Raw genomic sequence first — 17,977 nt, forward strand, 5'->3', positions numbered from 1 at the left:
CAAGTTTTGGTTCACTTTTTTTTGTTAGGTCGAAATGATGATGTCAAATGCTTTTGCTGTGATGGTGGACTGAGGTGTTGGGAATCAGGAGATGATCCTTGGGTGGAACATGCCAAATGGTTCCCAAGGCAAGTACTCTGATGATTGCTTCACTCAAGATTTCTGTTAAGAGAAGTAGGCTTACTTAAATGATCAGATTAAAATACAAATTACATTAAAGCTTCATGTACATATTATGGTTGAAATAACCAGATTAGTTATGTGTGTTTTTTTGAAATTGATTTTATTTACAATTAATTTAATTGATTTTTTTCTTGTAACTGCCTGAGTCATGATTTGTTGTCTCTGAACTTAATTAAAAAATTCACCTGTCCTATAATGAGTTAAGTTTAAAAGTCCAGTTCTCCTGTTATTTCTGAAGGATGTCTGTTTTGTTATCCAAGGAAGGTGGGTGCACTATTTCTAACCTGGCAGATGGATTCAAACAGTGAACTTTCTTAGTCACAGGACTGGGTTGTTGCGAGCTCTCATTCCCAATTTCCATCCAATCATATTTCCTTACATCTATGATTCTAGTGTCCCCAAAACAATAAAAGAGCTGACCCCCTCATTTGGAGTCTTAGTTTAGCTAAGGAAGCTGAGATCCTATCTGTTGGTAAATTCATACTTTTCTACTAAATTGATCATGCTCAGTTCTTTGTACTGCAGTCTACCTTAATTTTAGCTGTTAACATGATGAAGGAATTGTGGGTGTAAGTTTTCCAAACGATTGAATTTTACCACACAGCAATCATTTTCCATCTAAATCATTCTTTTTGGAAATCTTCCTAAAATATGACATTATTTGTTATGACAGGAAGCTAATAATACTAAATATAATTAAATTGCTTTTTAAATTTCAGGGTAGTCTTGATTTGTACTGTGCTGTAATGCAGTGGTTCTGTAAGACAGTGTTGTTTGCTTCTTTACTGTTTTGCCCCAAACTGCTATGTTGTGTGTCAGTTGTTATTTCTCTGACATTTTGAATGTATGTGCCCACCTGTTGATTGTTTGCTGTAACTTAGGACAACTGAATTAGTGGCATTATGATGTGGTGGAAAAACACTGATCCTAGAGCTAAGAGAACTGGGTTCTCCTCAACTAGTTTTGTGATGTTGGGCAAGTCAGCCTCTAGGTCTCACTTCCCTCATCACTAAAATGAGTCTAGATTACATTGTTTATAGTAATGACTTTTTTCTAGACTTTTCTTGAATATATTTGTGGTTTTTATTTAAAATAACCCATAGATATTAACATTTGTTCTTAAATATTTAGCTGAATTTGTCATCTTACTGGTATTGAGTATACTAGTGTAGATCACAAACCATGTCTTCTTATAGTATACAATTGTAGTTTGTCTTTGGGTGAATCCTCTCCAGAGTATGGTGATTGTGAAGAAAGTGCTTTATAAATCTCAAAGCACTATTTAAATAAGTGAATTAGTATTTTTACTATGAATAATGCCATGAATTGGGTTTAATTTAGAAGCGGCTATCTAGCAGTTTGCCAACTAGAAAGTTCTCAAAATTGGCATTTTTAATGCTCTTCAGTAAAAATATAGTAATTGGCACTGATGACAAAACTAGCTAAAATAGAATGGTTGGATTTTATGGGGTTTAGATTGCTGAGGTGTTATTTATTGCTACTGCTTATTGTGAAGGAAAAGAAAAACCTCTTCATAGAATAAATCACTGCCTGTTTACCTAGTAGACTTAAGGAATTAGGAGCTAATTACTGTTTAACTGGAATTTGAAATGAATTTTTTTTCCTCTTAGTCTACTGTCATTCTACAGATGAGGAAGTTAAAGGTCTAAATACTGTTCATATCTTCTAAATAGCTTCAAAACTTTTTTAAGAAGGAAATTGCTCTTATAGCTGCAGCAGCCTTCCAGGGGGGAAATTTATATTTTAGACTACTTCTTTTTCAGGACTTATTGCTTGTTACAACAATATCTCTACATTATTTTTCCCTTCTCTTTTTTAGTGATAAAGGCAGGTAAATTGTGAAAGTAAATATAATAAAAAGGTGACTTTAAAAATTAATTGTGTGGTAGAAATTGATATAATTCCAGGTTAAATCTTTTCCAAAAATTGGGGTTGGCATGCATATCAGTTATATCAGTAGTTGAGTAGCTTATCCTGGCTCCTATTGATTTTTAAGAGAGAGAGAGTGTGTGTGTGTGTGTGTGCACGCACGCACGCGCATGTATGCATGTATATAATAATATAATTAATTAAATTAACAATTAAAATAATCAATATTACATATTTTTATACATAGCCTACCATCTATGGACCTCACTACCTCTATTTAAAGAAGTGGTTAACAGGCAACTGATTTTCCACTAGATCCATGGTGTTCAATTCAAATAGAAACAGAGGGTGTCCAGATTAATGGGAATGGGATAAAGAGGGAATAACATATTTGGAAGGCTATAAAAGTTTTGTAAATTCAGTTAGAAACAAGAGAGAAAGGGGAAAGGGTGGTGGGGAGAGAATAAGGAAGGAATCTTTGGAGGTAGAATTGGTTAAGTACTAAGAGGACAAGGTAGCAGGTAGAAGTAAAATAGAGGAGTCAGGAGGGATAGGAAATAAGAGATACACAAGTATAAAATAAAGATCAAGAGTAGAATTTATTAGGAAAAAAAGTAGGGGTGGTAATCATGATTTTAGACAGCGTTAAAGCTAAAATAGATTTACTCAAAAGAGAAAAATAGGGAAACTACACTATATGTCAGCCATATGAATTAATAATGTTTTAGAGTAGACTATTTAAAATAACTAGATAGTGTAAGGTTGGGAATATTGCTGTGGTGTAGGAAATGATGATCTGTCAGACTTAGAAAAATATGGTAAGACTTGAACTTATGAAGGAAGTTGTTATCCACCCTCAGAGAAAAAAAGGACAAGCAAGTATAGTATGGTCTTAACATAGATGGGTATGAATGTATATGTCTATATATGAGTATAATTATTGATATCTGTGTATATGTGTGTATATGTATACATTTTTATGTATCTATACACATATATGTCTGCTTAATTGTGTCTTCCTTGAGAGATGGGGAAAAAGGGGGAAAAAAAGAACAAAATAAAAAGTGCACAGCAGAGAACAAAAGAAAACTTACAAGGAAGCAAAGAAAAGATGGACAGCTCTGAACACAATGTAGTATTTATTATATAGGCTTTTTTGAAATGGAAATTTATTGCTGTATATTTTGAATCCTCTCATATGTTCTGCTGTGTGTACATGGCAATGCTTTTTTCCTTCTCTTATTTTGTATAAAAGTTTTAATATTAAGTTTATAATGTTTTTCTTTTCTTATTGTGTATTTAAGTTTAAAATAAATTAATTTAAGAAAAAGAAAAAAAAAACAAATAGAAACAGATTCCTCTGGGCCACATATTGACTTTTGTTGTTGTTGTTCAGTTGTGTCTGACTCTTTGACTATAGCATTCCAGGTCCTTCTTTCCTCCCCTGTCTCCCAAAGTTTGTCCAGGTTCCTGTTTGTTGCTTCCTTAATGCTCTATCCATCTCATCCTCTGCTGTCCTCTTTTTCTTTTGTCTTCAATCTTTCCCAACATCAGGGTCTTTTCTAATGAATCCTGTCTTATTATGTGGCCAAAGTATATAAGCTTCAGCTTCCATATTTGACTAGTTTAAATTAATTTCTTTAAGTACTGACTGATTTTTTAGCTATGTGGCGCAGTGGATTAGAGCAGAGGGTCTGAAGTCAGGAAGACCCGAGTTCAAATTTTGCCTCTGAGACTTACTAGCTGTGTGACTGCCAGCAAGTCACTTAACCCTGTTTGCCTCAGGTTCCTCACCTGTAAAATGAGCTGGAGAAGGAAATGGAAAACCACTCTAGCATCTTTGCCAGGAAAAACCCAAATGGGATCATGAAGAGTTGGACGCAGCTGAAAAAACTGAACAATAACCCCACTGACTGATTCTGTTGTTTTGCTGTCCAAAGGACTCTCAAAAGTCTTTGTTAGCACCATAATTCAAAAGTGTCAATTCTGTGGCACTCAGCTTTTCTTGTAGTCCAACTCTCACAGGCATACATTGGTACTGGGAAAAATCATAGATTTGAGTATACAGACATTTGTTGGCAAGGTGATGTCTTTGCTTGTTAGTATGCTGTCCAAATTTGTCATAGCTTTCCTTTCAAGGAGCAAGTGTCTTTTAATTTCATGGCTGCAGTCATCATCTGCAGTGATTTTTTTAGCTCAAGAATATAAAATCTGACACTGCTTCAATTTCTCTTCTCTTGCCAAGATCTTAGTTTGTTTCGACGTTAAACTTCAAGTCAGCTTTTACCCTCTCCTCTTTCATCCTCATCAAGAGGCTTCTAAATTCTTCACTTTTTGCCATCAGAGTGGTATTGTCTGCATATCTAAAATTGTTGATATTTCTCCCAGCAGCCTTAATTCCAGCTTTTTGATTTGTCCAGCCTGGCATTCTGCATGATGTATTCTGCATATAAATTAAATAAGGTGACAATATATAGCCTTGTCATACCCCTTTTCCAATCTAAACCAACTGGTGGTTCCATGCTCAGTTCAAACTGTTGCTTCTTGGCCTGCATACAGGTTCCCAGGAGACAAGTAAGATGATCTGGTACTCCCATCTCTAAGGACTTGACACATTTTGTTGTTATCCACACAAAGGCTTTAGTGTAGACAGTAAAGTAAAAGTAGATGTTTTTCTGGGACTCCCTTGCTTTTCTCCATAATCCAGCTACTGTTGGCAGTTTGATCTCTAGTTCCTCTGCCTCTTTGAAAACCAGCCTGCTCTTCTGGTAATTCTCAGTTCACATATTGCTGAAGCTTGGCTTGCAGAATCTCAAGCATAACCTTACTGGCATGTGAATTGAGCATAATCATTCAGTAATTTGAATATTTTTTGGTCTTGCCTTTCTTTAGCATTGGGACATAAACTGATGTTTTCCAATCCAGTGACCACTGTTGTTTTTGCTGGCATATTGGGTGCAGCACTTTAACAGCATCCTCTTTTAGGATTTTAAGTAGCTTACCTAGAATTCTCCACTAACTAGCCTTTTTGTTAGCAATGCTTTCTAAGGACCACTTCACTTCATTCTCCAGGATGTATGGCTGTAGATAAGTAACCACATCATTAGGATTATTGGTGATCTTTCTCGTATAGTTCTGTGTATTCTTGCCACCAACTGATTCTCTTTTATTTCTCTTAAGTCCCTGCCATTTTTGTCTTTTATCATGCCCATTTTTTTCATGAAATGTTCCCTTAATATCTCTAATTTTTTTTTTATGGTTTTTTTCCAATTATATGTAAAGACAATTTTTACCATTTTTTAAAAATTTTGAGTTCCAAATTTTTTTCCTCTATCCCTCACTACCCTTCTCCCTAAGATAGTAAGCAATTTGACAAAGGTTATATACATGCAGTCATGTAGAATATATTTCCATATTAGTCATGTTGTGAAAGAACAAACCAAAAGCAAAACATGAAAAAAATAAAAGTGAAAAGAGTATACTTCAATCTGCATTCAGACTTCCATCAGCTCCTTCCTTATATCTCTTTTAATTAGATCTGTTTTTGTTTTTGCTTTGTCTGAGATCAGGATTGCTACCCCTGTTTTTTTTTACTTCAGCTGAAGCATAATAGATTCTGCTCCAGCCCATTGTCTTTAATTTACTCTGTGTGTGTCTCTCTGTTTCAAGTGTGTTTCTTGTAAACAACATATTGTAGGGTTCTGGTCCACTTTCATTTTATGGGAGAGTTCATCCCATTCACATTCACAGTTATGATTATTAACTATAATTCCCTCCATCCTATTTTTCTTCTTTGTCCTCTCTTTTTTCATCCTTTCCCTCCTCCTCAGTGTTTTGCTTATGTCCACCACCTTCTCCAATCTGCCTTTCCTTCTGTCAGTTCACTTTCCACCCTACTTAATCTCCTCCCTTCCTACTTCCCTGTAGGGTAAGATAGATTTCTATATTCAACTGATTGTGTATATTATTCCGTCTTTGAACCAGTACTGATGAGAGTAAGGTTTAAGTGATGCCCATTGTCCACCCTCCCATCTTTCTCCACTATAATAGGTCTTTCGCACTTCTTCATGTGAAATCATTAACCCCCTTCTTTCTTCTGCACCCAGTGTACTCCTCTTTCTTATCCCTTAATTATTCTTTGTTATTTCTTCAGATTTACCTTATACCTGTATCCTCTGTCTACGTATATTCCTTCTAGCTGTACTATTAGTGGTACAATTTTTAAGAATTACAAGTATCATTTTCCCATGTAGGACAGTTTAGCTTTGTTGAATCCCTTATGTTTTCTTTTCCCATTTTACCTGTTTATGTTTCTCTTGGATCTTAATATTACCAAACCAAATTTTTGGTTTAATTCTGGTCTTCTCTTTACGAAAGCTTGAAATCCTTCTATTTCATTGAATGACCATTTTCCTGTTGATGTGTTATGCTTAATTTAGCTGGGTATGTGATTCTTGGTTGTAGTCTTAGCTCCTTTGCCTTCTGGAATATTATATTCTGTGATCTCTGATCTTTTAATGTTGCAGCTGCTAAATCCTTTGTAATCCTCATTATGGCTCCCCAATATTTGAATTGTTTCTTTCTAGCCACTTGTAGTATTTTTTCTTGTTCTGATCTGAAATTTGGTTACAATGTTGTTTAGAGTTTTTATTTTGGGATCTCTTTCCCAAGGTGATTGGTGGATTCTTTCAGTGCCTGTTTTGCCCTCTGTTCCAGGATAACAGGACAATTTTCCTTGATAATTTCTTGAAAGATGCTGTCCATGTCCTCTTTTTGAATCTGGCTTTCAGGTAGGCAAATTATTCTGACATTGTCTCTCCTAGATCTATTTTCCAGGTCAGTTGTTTTTTCCATGAGGTGTTTTATATTTTCTTCTATCTTTTCATTCTTTTGAATTCATTTGATTGATTCTCATAAAGTCTCATAGAGTCATTAGCTTCCACTTGCCCATTTTGAACTTTTAGGGAGTTGTTTTCCTCAATTAACTTTTGTACTTTCTTTTCTATTTGGCCAATTCTGCTTTTTAAGCAATTGTTTTCTTTTTCCAAGCAATTGACTCTGTTTTCATAATTCTCTTGTATCACTCTCATTTTTTCCCCCAATTTTTCTCCTGCTTCTCTTAAATGATTTTTAGTCCCCTTTTGAGCTCTTCCATGAGTTCTTTCTGAGCTTGAGACCACTTCCCATTTTACTTTGGGGTTTTGCCCATAGGAGTTTTGATATTGTCCTCTTCTGAGTTTGTCTTGATCTTCCCTGTTACCTTAATAACTTTCTATGATCAGATTCTTTTTTTTTTCTCATCTTTTTTGGCTTTTTTCTTTTAAATTTGATCTCTGTATCTGGGGTAAGGGGCACTGCCTCAGGCTTCTTGTGGCCTGTTCACCTGGTACTGCAATGATGTTGCCTTGAGGCCAACGGGGGATCTTCGTATCTGGTGCTGTGCTGAAGGGGTAGGGTGGGGGGTGGCTGGTGCTACTGGAGGCCTTAGGGGTCTGGCAGCTTACTTGTTGCTAAGTTGGAGTCCTAGTGGTGGTGTCTGGTGTGTGCTGAGGCTCGTGAGGTGTTTCAGCATTTCCCCGGGGATACATTGAAGCACATGCTGGTCTGGTTGCTGGAGGTTGCCAGTTTGCCCAGGGCTAAGCTGAAGCAATGTTGCTTCTCAAAGCTGGAGTCTTCCAATTCCTTTGGTTATTCTGAGGCATGTGGGGGATCCTGGTGTTGGTATTGCCTGCTCCACTGCATGGGGGCTCAGGATCTACTCCTGGTTTGTTGAAGTGGGGCTTGCTGGGATGATTCCTGTCCTGGACTGCATTCTCCCTTTGCCCGAGTGAGATAGATCTTTCCTGCTGATCTTTCAAGTTTCTTGGGTTCAAAGATTGTTTCGAGATTGTTTCACTCTGTCTTTTTGTTGCTTCTACTGTTGCAGGATTTGTTTTGGGGTACTATTATGGTAGTTTGGAGGTGAATATGGGAGAGTTATGGTTACCTACTACTACTCCATTGTCTTGGCTCCTGGATGTCCTTGACTACTCTTTGGAATCTCTCCAGCTTATGGATGTCATTCATGAATTTTTGGCTGGAAATAAATACTAAATGCTAAAGATTTCATCTTTTAAAGTGAAACATACCTCATAATACAAATTATTATGTACATTACTGGTCTGAAACACTTAATCCTTTTTTTAAAGATCCAGGTTAGACCTAAGAAGTAAATTGTTTGGAAGAATCATATCTTGTCTTTTTATGAAACAAAATTTTTAAATGTTCTTTTCTCTTAATCTTTTAGGTGTGAATATTTGATACGAATGAAAGGACAAGAGTTTGTTGATCAAGTTCAAGCCAGGTACCCTCATCTCCTTGAACAGGTAAAAAAGAGTTATTGTAATTGCCTGTACTGATAGTAATTCTTTTTTTTTTTAAAGTGAGGCAGTTGGGGTTAAGTGACTTGCCCAAGGTCACACAGCTAGTACGTGTCAAGTGTTTGGTCTGAGGCTGCATTTGAACTCAGGTCCTCCTGATTTCAGTACCAGTGCTCTATCCACTGTGCCACCTAGCTGCCCCCGATAGTAATTCTTAACTGATGATTATGAAACTGTATGATTTGATGTTTTTTAGAGAAAAATCAACGATATTGTTACATTTGTGCTTTGAGCCCTTAGAACATGCAAAGCCTCCTTCATGAATATGTAAGAAATTGAGAGATCATTTTAACTATCTTCACTGGAAAAACCAAGTGAATGAAAATTGCATATTTCCCCAGGTGACAAATAATTGGGAAGGCAGTCCATTGAATCAATCATTATTTATAATTCAGAGAAATGCTCTAGATGGTCATTGAGCTGGGCTTACAATTGAATAGTGGTACTAATTGAATAGTAGGAGCAGGAGATTAGACTGAATTGCACAGAACTTTCAATAATTCCAAACTGTTTATTCCCACAAAAATGTATGTCTGACACTAGTACTATGAGGTACCACAAACTCATAAGAATAAAAGAGTGCAAGTGACCTAGGGGAAGATGCACAGCAAGTATAAGTAGTCTGTTAGCCTATTATCAGTGATTAATTGCTATGAACCATGACATAAAAGTTTATTATAAAGGACATGTAAAATTGGAAAATTAAGTAGCCTTAGGAGCAAATACACCTTGAGTGGTACATTGGTATCCTTGATATTTAAAGGATTAAAGAAAGATCTCCAGCTTATTGGGTGAATGGAGTGGGGGGTAAAAAAAAAGACATGAAAGAGACCCACACAGTATGAGAACGTGTGAGAAGGTTCAAGATACATGCAAGTAGAGAGAGTACACATATTTACATTTTGTCATTTTTTTTAAGTTAGAGTTCTAAAATATGAATCTTAGAAGGTAAAGACATACTGATACATCCATTATACATCTTACAATGAGGCATAATAGTTTTTTTAAGGGGACCACTCAGAGAATAGGCTAACTTAAAAATTTTTGTGGAGACTGGAGAAAGGATTTTAGTACTTCCCTCGTCTTTTTTAGAAAAATAAATTTTAAAATATTTCTAATTTGGTGGAGGAGTTGAAATGTTGGTCCAAATGAATGTATGATTTAAAGAATACATTGCTAGATGGATGATTTCATCAACATTGAGTATACTTTTCTCAGATCTTCATACCTTAAGTAACAGTCTTCATTAGTTGCGTCAAAAATATACATCACTTGATGGTTTTCTATTTCCATACATTGGTTGGTCCCTAGATGACACAAAATCTAACTTTGGACAGAAATTAGAAGGCTGTCTTAACTTAGACCGTCCAGGGCTTTTGTTCTGTTGGTGTAGCCTTTGACTATCCAGGATCATGCCTTACGTTACCCTGATGCATTAGAGTGAGAGTTTTCTGGAAGCTATTATATAAGCCAGTTAAATAAGACTTGCTAAGCTTAATGGAAAATATTGTTATACTTTTAATTTTAGCCTCTTGCCTGCTTTTAACTAGAAGGAGAGCCCCCCCCAAATTCTTTTCTCTGCAGGGTATTTAGTCTTACCCTTAGCCCTGCCTATAATTGGGTTAGTTAAAAATAGCTGTAAATGGGATCATATGATAGAATTCAGCATTTATTATCTGAGACACACATATTGACTTATAAACATGTAATTTTTAAAAAGTTTTATTGTGGTTTAAATTTTATTAGCTCAGACTTTTGGGACACTGCGCGTGCGTGTGCGCACACACACACACACAAAATATACTGTTGTATAGGTTTTGCCAAAATTTGATGTGTACTGAATTCTTATCATTTTTGCTACATGCAGATAATGTGAAATTTATATTGATTCCTGTTCTGTCTTCTTTTCTGTAGTTGTTGTCAACTTCAGATGTTCCAGGGGACGAAAGTGCTGATCTACCAAGTATGTGAAATAATACTTTGAATTTATATAAGGAAGACTTAGCAAAAAAATAATAAGAATGAAAGTAACAGAATTGTGAAATTAATTTAAAAAAAGATGAATCAGGCATGGAGTTTTGATTATGTATTGTATTCTGCATGTGGCATCGGACTCTTTGATTGGGTGAATACAGAGAAGTATAAGACACTGACCTGGCACCTAAACTACTTATATTGTAGCTGGGGAGACAAAACACAAATACACAAAGATATCATCTATTATTTTGTATTGTTAGCTAAGCCTCAGATTAATGGTATAGACACATTAAGGAAAAATGAATAAGTTATTTCTAAGGAGATAGTGATTGTAAAATGAATTTTCACTTTTTACCAAGTTATGTAAAGAATTGCATAAGATGTCATATGTTTTGTATTTTGAATGCAAGGATAGGAATTTTTCCTTGTACTTATTATAGAAATCCACCTCTAGCAATGTCTGTTTTAAATAGTACATTAAAAATTAAAGTTTGGACAGTGAACATTCGATATCTTTTCCACTCTCCTCAGGTTCCTGAACTTACTTGCTCCTTTCCTTACTCATAGCCGATGACTTTGTCTTCTCTTTTACTAAGGTGATCTAGGCTATTCAATGAATTGTCCCTAAGACAGTCTTACAGTAGAACAGTAGATTTGGAGTGAGAGAATCTGGGTTCAGAATCAGACTCTGATATATGTATGACCTTGGGCAAGTCACTTAACCTCTGTTAGCCAAAATTTCATCTGTCAAATGGAGATAATAATAAGACTTACCTCTCAGGGGTTGGTGTGAGCTTCAATTGAGATTATATTTGTAAAGTACTTAGCACAAAGCCTGACACATAGTAAGTATTAATATAAACGTTAGCTATTGTTATCATTATCATCATCATTGTCATTATTATTTACTTCATGAGTGAATCGGTAATTTATGAATTGGGGGCAGGCATGTCCAGTTCTTTGAGTATTCACTGGGAAAGTCTGCAATGGTGGTGGGAAGTGAGGCTGCAAACACACTTCAATAATAAGCTTGTAGGGCATGGGGGCAGAAAGCACATCATGGCAGAGACAAGCAATGAAAGGGGTATGGTGTGGGGATGGGATGGAATGGTGGAGGAAGGCAGGCAGTGTGGAGAGGAAGATGGGGAGGGCAGAAAGGCACAATCACTTATATAACCATGGGTTAGCATGGGGAGCACTTAGCAGCATGGACCCCATGGAAGAGTGCTTGGGTGGGGGCAGGAGTTTGAGGTCGGAGTTTTGTAAGTTTTTTTTGGGTGGGGGGAAATGGACTAACTCTTTTCCAGAGTTAACCTGTTAAAATATCCAGGTCATTTCAGAATTGCTAGTAAAACTTTAAAGCTAACATGTCCATATTGCCTCAAAATTATCAGTACCTTTTGGTGTTTTGTGGATGTCTAGAACTTGTCTGAGATTTACATTGTCTATTTCGCTTCTACTGTTTTGGCACATATCATTACCAGAATGTGAATTTGGTTAATATATAATACAATTTGTAAATTATGTTCCTTTGATATTTGGGACAGTTTGTGTGTGACTTCCAGGTTCCCCAATGCAATCTTATTTCCTGCTGTTGTTCCTTTATACTAGCTACTTATTATACCATATTGACTAGAAGTGGGGTGAGGTGGTCAGGAGGACCAGAACAAGAAATAATTTTAACACAGTGACCTTGAGCAAATAACTTTATACCTCTTTGGACCTTAATTTCCTCATCTATAAAATGAGACAGACTAGACGATTTCCAAAATCCCTTTAAGCTCTGAATACTGTAAGTTTTTGTTGTCTTTGCACTACCACAAAACTTCTTTATATCCTTCACTCTTCTGTTCTTCCTTCTTTCCTCTCTCTAAAGTATTCTCTTTTCTGAGGCTAACCTGTGCTTTTCCACTTGTGTTTTTGGTTCTACTGTCTCAATCAGGATCTTGACATTTTATTGTTCTTTCTGCTTTTCTATCTTCAGTCTTTATCTCTTCCATGAGTACTCTACCTAAAAACATGTTGCAGGTCTTGACTTGAGTGCTCACCCCCTAAAAAATGCCTTCCTCAGCCCAGCCTATTCCTCCAACTATTATTCCATCACTTTCTTTTTGCTTTTATTACTATTATTTTTTTAAAATCCTGAACTTAAAACATTAGAGCACTTCCATACATTCAAACACAAAGAACACACAAAAGGGTTCTTTATAAAACTGATTTTCCATTCACACTACTTGCTTTTTTAAAAAAAAGTACATAAATTCCAAATGTTACTTTTCAAGTTGCCCTGCTTCTTCTCTGCTTCCTTCTGAGCATCCTTTTCTTTGCATTTAAAAAAGTTGAAGTGGTTCCTCTTTTTTTTCTTTTTTGGTCATCACTGTGCCTGCTTGTCTCCTTCTAATTAAGAGAAAGAAAGTGGAGGGAGGGGAAAGAGAGAAACTCTTGTAACATATAAGTAGCCAGACAAATTTAATCTACACAATTAGCATGTCCAGAAATTTATGTCTCTTTGACATGTGTCAGGAAGTGGGTAACATGTCTCATCATACATCCAAAGACATGTTTGACCTTGCCTTTTTTTTAATAAGAAAATGTTCATGTTTATTGATAATTTTCTATTTCACAATAAAAATATTTTTTAAAAATATAACATATAAATGACATGTGTAAGGTTATATGGCTGGTAGGCAGTGTCACTAGGAAGACAATCCAGGTTTTCTGACTCCTTAGTTCAATGCTCTTTCTACTACACCAGACACCTTGCCACATAATCAATTTGTGGTTGCAACAGTTTTTTTCCTCCAGTTTTTTTTAACATTTTCATTTGAAGTTTTGAGTTCCAAATTCTATCCCTCCCTCCTTTCACTCCCTCTCCCTTCTCTGAGAAGATAAGCAATCAGATATAGGTTATACATGTGCTGTTATGTAAAATTTTCCACATTAGTCATTTTAGACAAGAAGATTCAAATAAAATTTAAAAAAAGAAAGTAGAAAATACCATGCTTTAGTCAGTATTCAGTCAATATCTATTCTTTCTCTGGAGGTTGATAGTATGCTTCATTAGTCCTTTGGGATTGTCTTGCTGAGAATAACCAAGTCATTCATGGTTCTTCAACAAACGATATTGCTATTGGTGTGTACAATGTTCTCCTGGTTCTGTTCCCTTCACTATGTATCAGTTCCTGAAAGTCTTTCCAGGTTTTTCTGAAATCATCCTGCTTGTCATTTCTTATAGCACTGTAATATTCCATTACAATCACATACCACAGCTTGATGGGCATGCCTTTGATTTCCAATTCTTAGGTACCAAAAAAGAGCTGCTATAAATATTTTTGTACAAATAGTTTTTTTTTCCCTTTTTTTTAGATGTCTTTGGGATATAGACCTAGCAGTGGTATTGCTAGATCAAAGGGTGTGTACCATTTTATGCCCTTTGGGTATAGTTCCCTTCTCAGAACTAGATAAATCTGACCAAAAAATAAACAAGAAAGAAGTTAAGGAAGTGAATAAAATTCTAGAAAAGTTTGATATGATAGATGTCTGGAGAAAAATTGAAGTATAGTTTTATTATCTATTTCCTCCTATAACTTATTCAACTTTTCCAAAAATTTAGATGCTATACCATTTGGTACCTATATGTTTAGTATTGATATGACTTCATTTTCTATGGTACCTTTCAGCAAGATATAGTTTCCTTTTTTATCTTTTTCACTTAGATCTATTTTTGCTTTTCCTTTGACTGAGATCATGATTGCTACCCCTGCTTTCTTGGCTTCAGCTGAAGCATAGTAAATTCTGTTCCAGCCCCTTACCTTTATCCTATGTGTATCTCTCTGCTTCAGATGGGTTTCTTTTCTTTTTTTTTTTTTTTTTTTGCAATTGGGATTAAGTGACTTGCCCAGGGTCACACAACTAGTGTGTGTCAAGTGTTTGGTCTGAGGCCGGATTTGAGCTCAGGTCCTCCTGACTTCAGGGCCAGTGCTCTATCCAATGTGCCACCTAGCTGCCCCCAGATGTGTTTCTTGTAAACAACATATTGTAGGATTCTGGCTTTTTATCCATTCTGCTCTCTGCTTCTGTTTTATGGGTGAATTCATCCCATTCACATTTTTTGTTATGATTAATATTTCCCTCCATTCTGTTTTTCACTTGTTTATCCTCCTCTCTGTTACCCACCACCTTTTCTCTCCTCACAAGTATTTTACTTCTGATCACCACCTTCCCCTGTCTACCCTTCCTTTTATCAATTCCCTCACCCCTTCTATTATCCTTATCCTTTTTAAAAAATTCTTTAGAGGGTAAGACAGATTTCTATATCCAACTGAGTATGTATGTTATTCCCTCTTTGAGCCAGTTTTGATGAGAGTAAGGTTTAAGCTTTGCCCGCCACCCTGCTCCCCATCCCCATCTTCCTCTCCATTATAATTGCTGTTTCATGTGGGATAATTTACTTCATTCAATCTCCCCCCTCCTTCCAGTGCAATTTTCTTTCTCATTTTGTTTTTCTGGGTATCATCCCATCAAAATCATCTTATATCCATGCTCTCTGCCTGCATATACTCCTTCTAATTGCTCTTATAAAGTTGTTAAGAGTTACAAATATTATCTTGCCATCTAGAAATATAAACAGTTTAACCTTATTGGATTTCTTATGTTTTCCCTTTTTCTTTATTTTTTTATCTTTTTATGTTTCCCTTGAGTCTTGTATTTGGAGGTTATATTTTTTATTCAGCCCTGGTCTTTTAATTAGAAATGCTTGAAAGTCTTCTATTTTATTAAGTGTCCTTCTTTCCCTCTGAAAGATTATATTCACTTTTGTGGGTAGGTGATTCTTGGTTATAATTCTAACTCCTTTGCCTTCCAAGGTATCATATTCCAAGCCTTCTGGTTCTTTAATGTGGAAGCTGCCAGATCCTATGTAATCCTGACTGTAGCTCCACGGTATTTGAATTGTTTCTTTTTGGTTGCTTGCAATACTTTCTTCTTGATCTGTGAGCTCTGGAATTTGGCTATGATGTTCCTCAGAGTTTTCATTTTGGGATCTCTTTCAAGCAGTGATCGGCAGACTCTATCAATTTCTATTTTGCTCTCAGGTTCTAATATATCAGGCAGTTTTCTTTGATATCTTGAAAGTTTTTCAGGCCTTTTTTTTTTTTATCATTGATTTCAGGTAGTCCAATGATTATTATGTATCATGGTAACCTACAGTCATGACACACTCTTCCATTAAATTTGTATACCACAGCTGCCTAAGAGGCAGGCTAAATCAACTCCTCCCCTTCTCTTAGATTCTGATTATTTTTGTTTGCCACCAAGAAATTTGCTTCCATTGTGATTATTCCCTTCCTGGTATTATTATCGTCCTCCTTATCTAAGATTCAGGTTTGGTCTTTTCATCAGAAATGCTTGAAAATCTTCTATTTCATGAAAAGTGGTTTTTTTTTTTTGGTTTTTTTTTTTTACGTCTCTAGAATTCTGCTCAGCTCTATAGGGCAAAAAGTTCTTGGTTACAAGCCTGTATCTTTTGAGTTTTTTGGTTTTTTTTTGAATATTGTATTCGAAGGTGGTTTCTGGTTTTTAGGAGAAGCTATCAGGTCTTGTGTAATCCAATCTTGACTGTTAATTCCTCAGACCTTGGAACACCTTTCAGGATTTTTGTAGCATTCTTTATCCTGGGAGCTCTGGTTTTTGGATATGACAGTTATGATACTTTTCCTTTTGAATTATTCCTTTTAGGAATTGATTGGTGGGTTCTTTTTATTTTACCTTGTGGTTCTAATTTGTAATAAATCATTTATGATTTCTTGAAATATAGTGTTCAGGCTCTTTTTTAAATTACGGTTTTTAAAGAGTCCAGTAATTTTTTTTCAATTATTCTTTGACCTGTTTTCCAAGTCAATTGTTTTTATTTTCTTTAATTTTTTTCAGTCTTTTGATTTTGTTCTAATATTTCTTGATGTCTCATGGAGTCATTTATCTTTGGTTCATCCTGTTTTAAGGGAGATCTTTTCATGGGTAAGGTTTACCACTTTTCTAAGTTACTCAATTGCTTTCCAATTTTTTCCTCAGGAAAAATCTTGCTTCATTTCTTCTGTATACTTACGTGGTCTTTGTGGAAAATACATTTTTTTTTCCCATTGAGTCTCTGCTTATGGTTGTTATGCACTTATATTCGTAATAATTTTGGATAATGGTTGGTGTTGATTTACTTATCTCTCCAGTTTTAGGTCCTAAATTAGTGCTTCATGCTAGGGCCTGGTTCCACCTCCTGCTGAGCTTTTTGATTGTAATTGTCTCTCCTGCTTGGTCTGGTCTTATGTTCTTGCACTGATGTCCACCATCTGGGGTTCAGGCTCTCTTTATCTTTGAGGTTCAGATTCAAGTCCCTTTTTGCCTTTTCAGGATAGAATGTTAGGGACCTCAGAACCTTTGGACCTGAAGTATCCTAGTCTGAGCACTGTGGCACAGTGCTGCTTGGTACAATGCTGCTTGGCACCCTACCCACTCACCAGGTTTCCAGGATACCTATTCTGGGGCTTTTTGGCCACCTTGTGGCTTCCTTAGGGGACTGTTTATTGTCCATTTTTATTGCCTCTGAACATAGAAAGTTTCTCTTCTAAAGCTAGAAGGTCAACCATGCACTGGCTCTAATTTTGCTGGAGGGCCATCACTGACTTTTTGCATTTCTGGGGTGGAACAAGTCACTTAATGTAGTTTCTTGTTGGATTTCTTGGCCAATATTTGAAACAGTACATTCTTAGGGTTTTACTGGATTGGATATGAGAGCTGGGGGGGTCTGTCCTTTGTTCAGGTGGCTTTTTTGGCAGGATATCCTGTGTTTTGTTTTAGCAACAAATTTGTCGAAAGTAGTTCATACCTACTGCCTCTTTCTTACTACCTAATTACTATTTCTGCCCCCTTGCAATCTAGTTTCTGCTTGATGTTATAAATGAAGCTCTTTTCTCCAAGCTCACTATCAAACAACTAATCACCAAATTCAATGTTTTTGTTCTGAGTCCTTGGTCCCCTTTACCTCTCCGCAGCATTTAACTGTTAGCCATCCTTTCTTTGGCTTCTGTGGCACTCTGCTATTTTGGCTTATCCCTCCTATGTCATTATTCTGTCCATAATCTCTGTTGTTGAATTGTCTCCCTCTTCCTATTCCATAAATGTTGGTATTCTTCAGTGTTCTTTCTTTTTCCCCTTCTCCATCATCTTCTTCTCCTCTCCATCTCTTCCACTTCTCTTCCCCTCACGTTTCCCCTTTTTCATCTTTCCTTCCCTCCTTCCCTCGATCTCTTCCCCTCTCCATTTTCTCTTTTTTGGTAATATCTTCTATTATGGTTAAGCTACCACCTGAAGACAAAATTTCTGTACTACATTAAGATTTACAGCGTGCTTCTCTACAGTAGTGTTGGTTCACATTCCCAACTCTATTACTATGTATATTGCCTTGGGCAAATCACTTTCTCTTGGCCTCAGTTTCTGGACCTTTAAAAAGACAAGGT

The 17,977-nt window shown here is 36.1% G+C and overlaps 1 protein-coding gene across 3 annotated transcripts in view; it reads left to right on the forward strand.

Moving 5' to 3' along the window:
• The window catches only part of LOC114033884 (baculoviral IAP repeat-containing protein 2-like), a 41,243-nt gene that overhangs the window by 11,236 nt on the left and 12,030 nt on the right, over window positions 1–17,977 (forward strand). For all 3 annotated transcript variants that reach the window (XM_027849510.1, XM_027849511.1, XM_027849512.1), the window contains exons 5-7: window positions 29–128; window positions 8,360–8,438; window positions 10,407–10,455. In XM_027849510.1, coding sequence (XP_027705311.1) covers window positions 29–128; window positions 8,360–8,438; window positions 10,407–10,455 — 228 coding nt within the window. The remainder of the gene's footprint in view (window positions 1–28; window positions 129–8,359; window positions 8,439–10,406; window positions 10,456–17,977) is intronic.

Source organism: Vombatus ursinus, unplaced genomic scaffold (assembly GCF_900497805.2).
Source record: "Vombatus ursinus unplaced genomic scaffold, bare-nosed wombat genome assembly UNPS02007612.1, whole genome shotgun sequence".
Lineage (NCBI taxonomy): Eukaryota > Metazoa > Chordata > Mammalia > Diprotodontia > Vombatidae > Vombatus > Vombatus ursinus.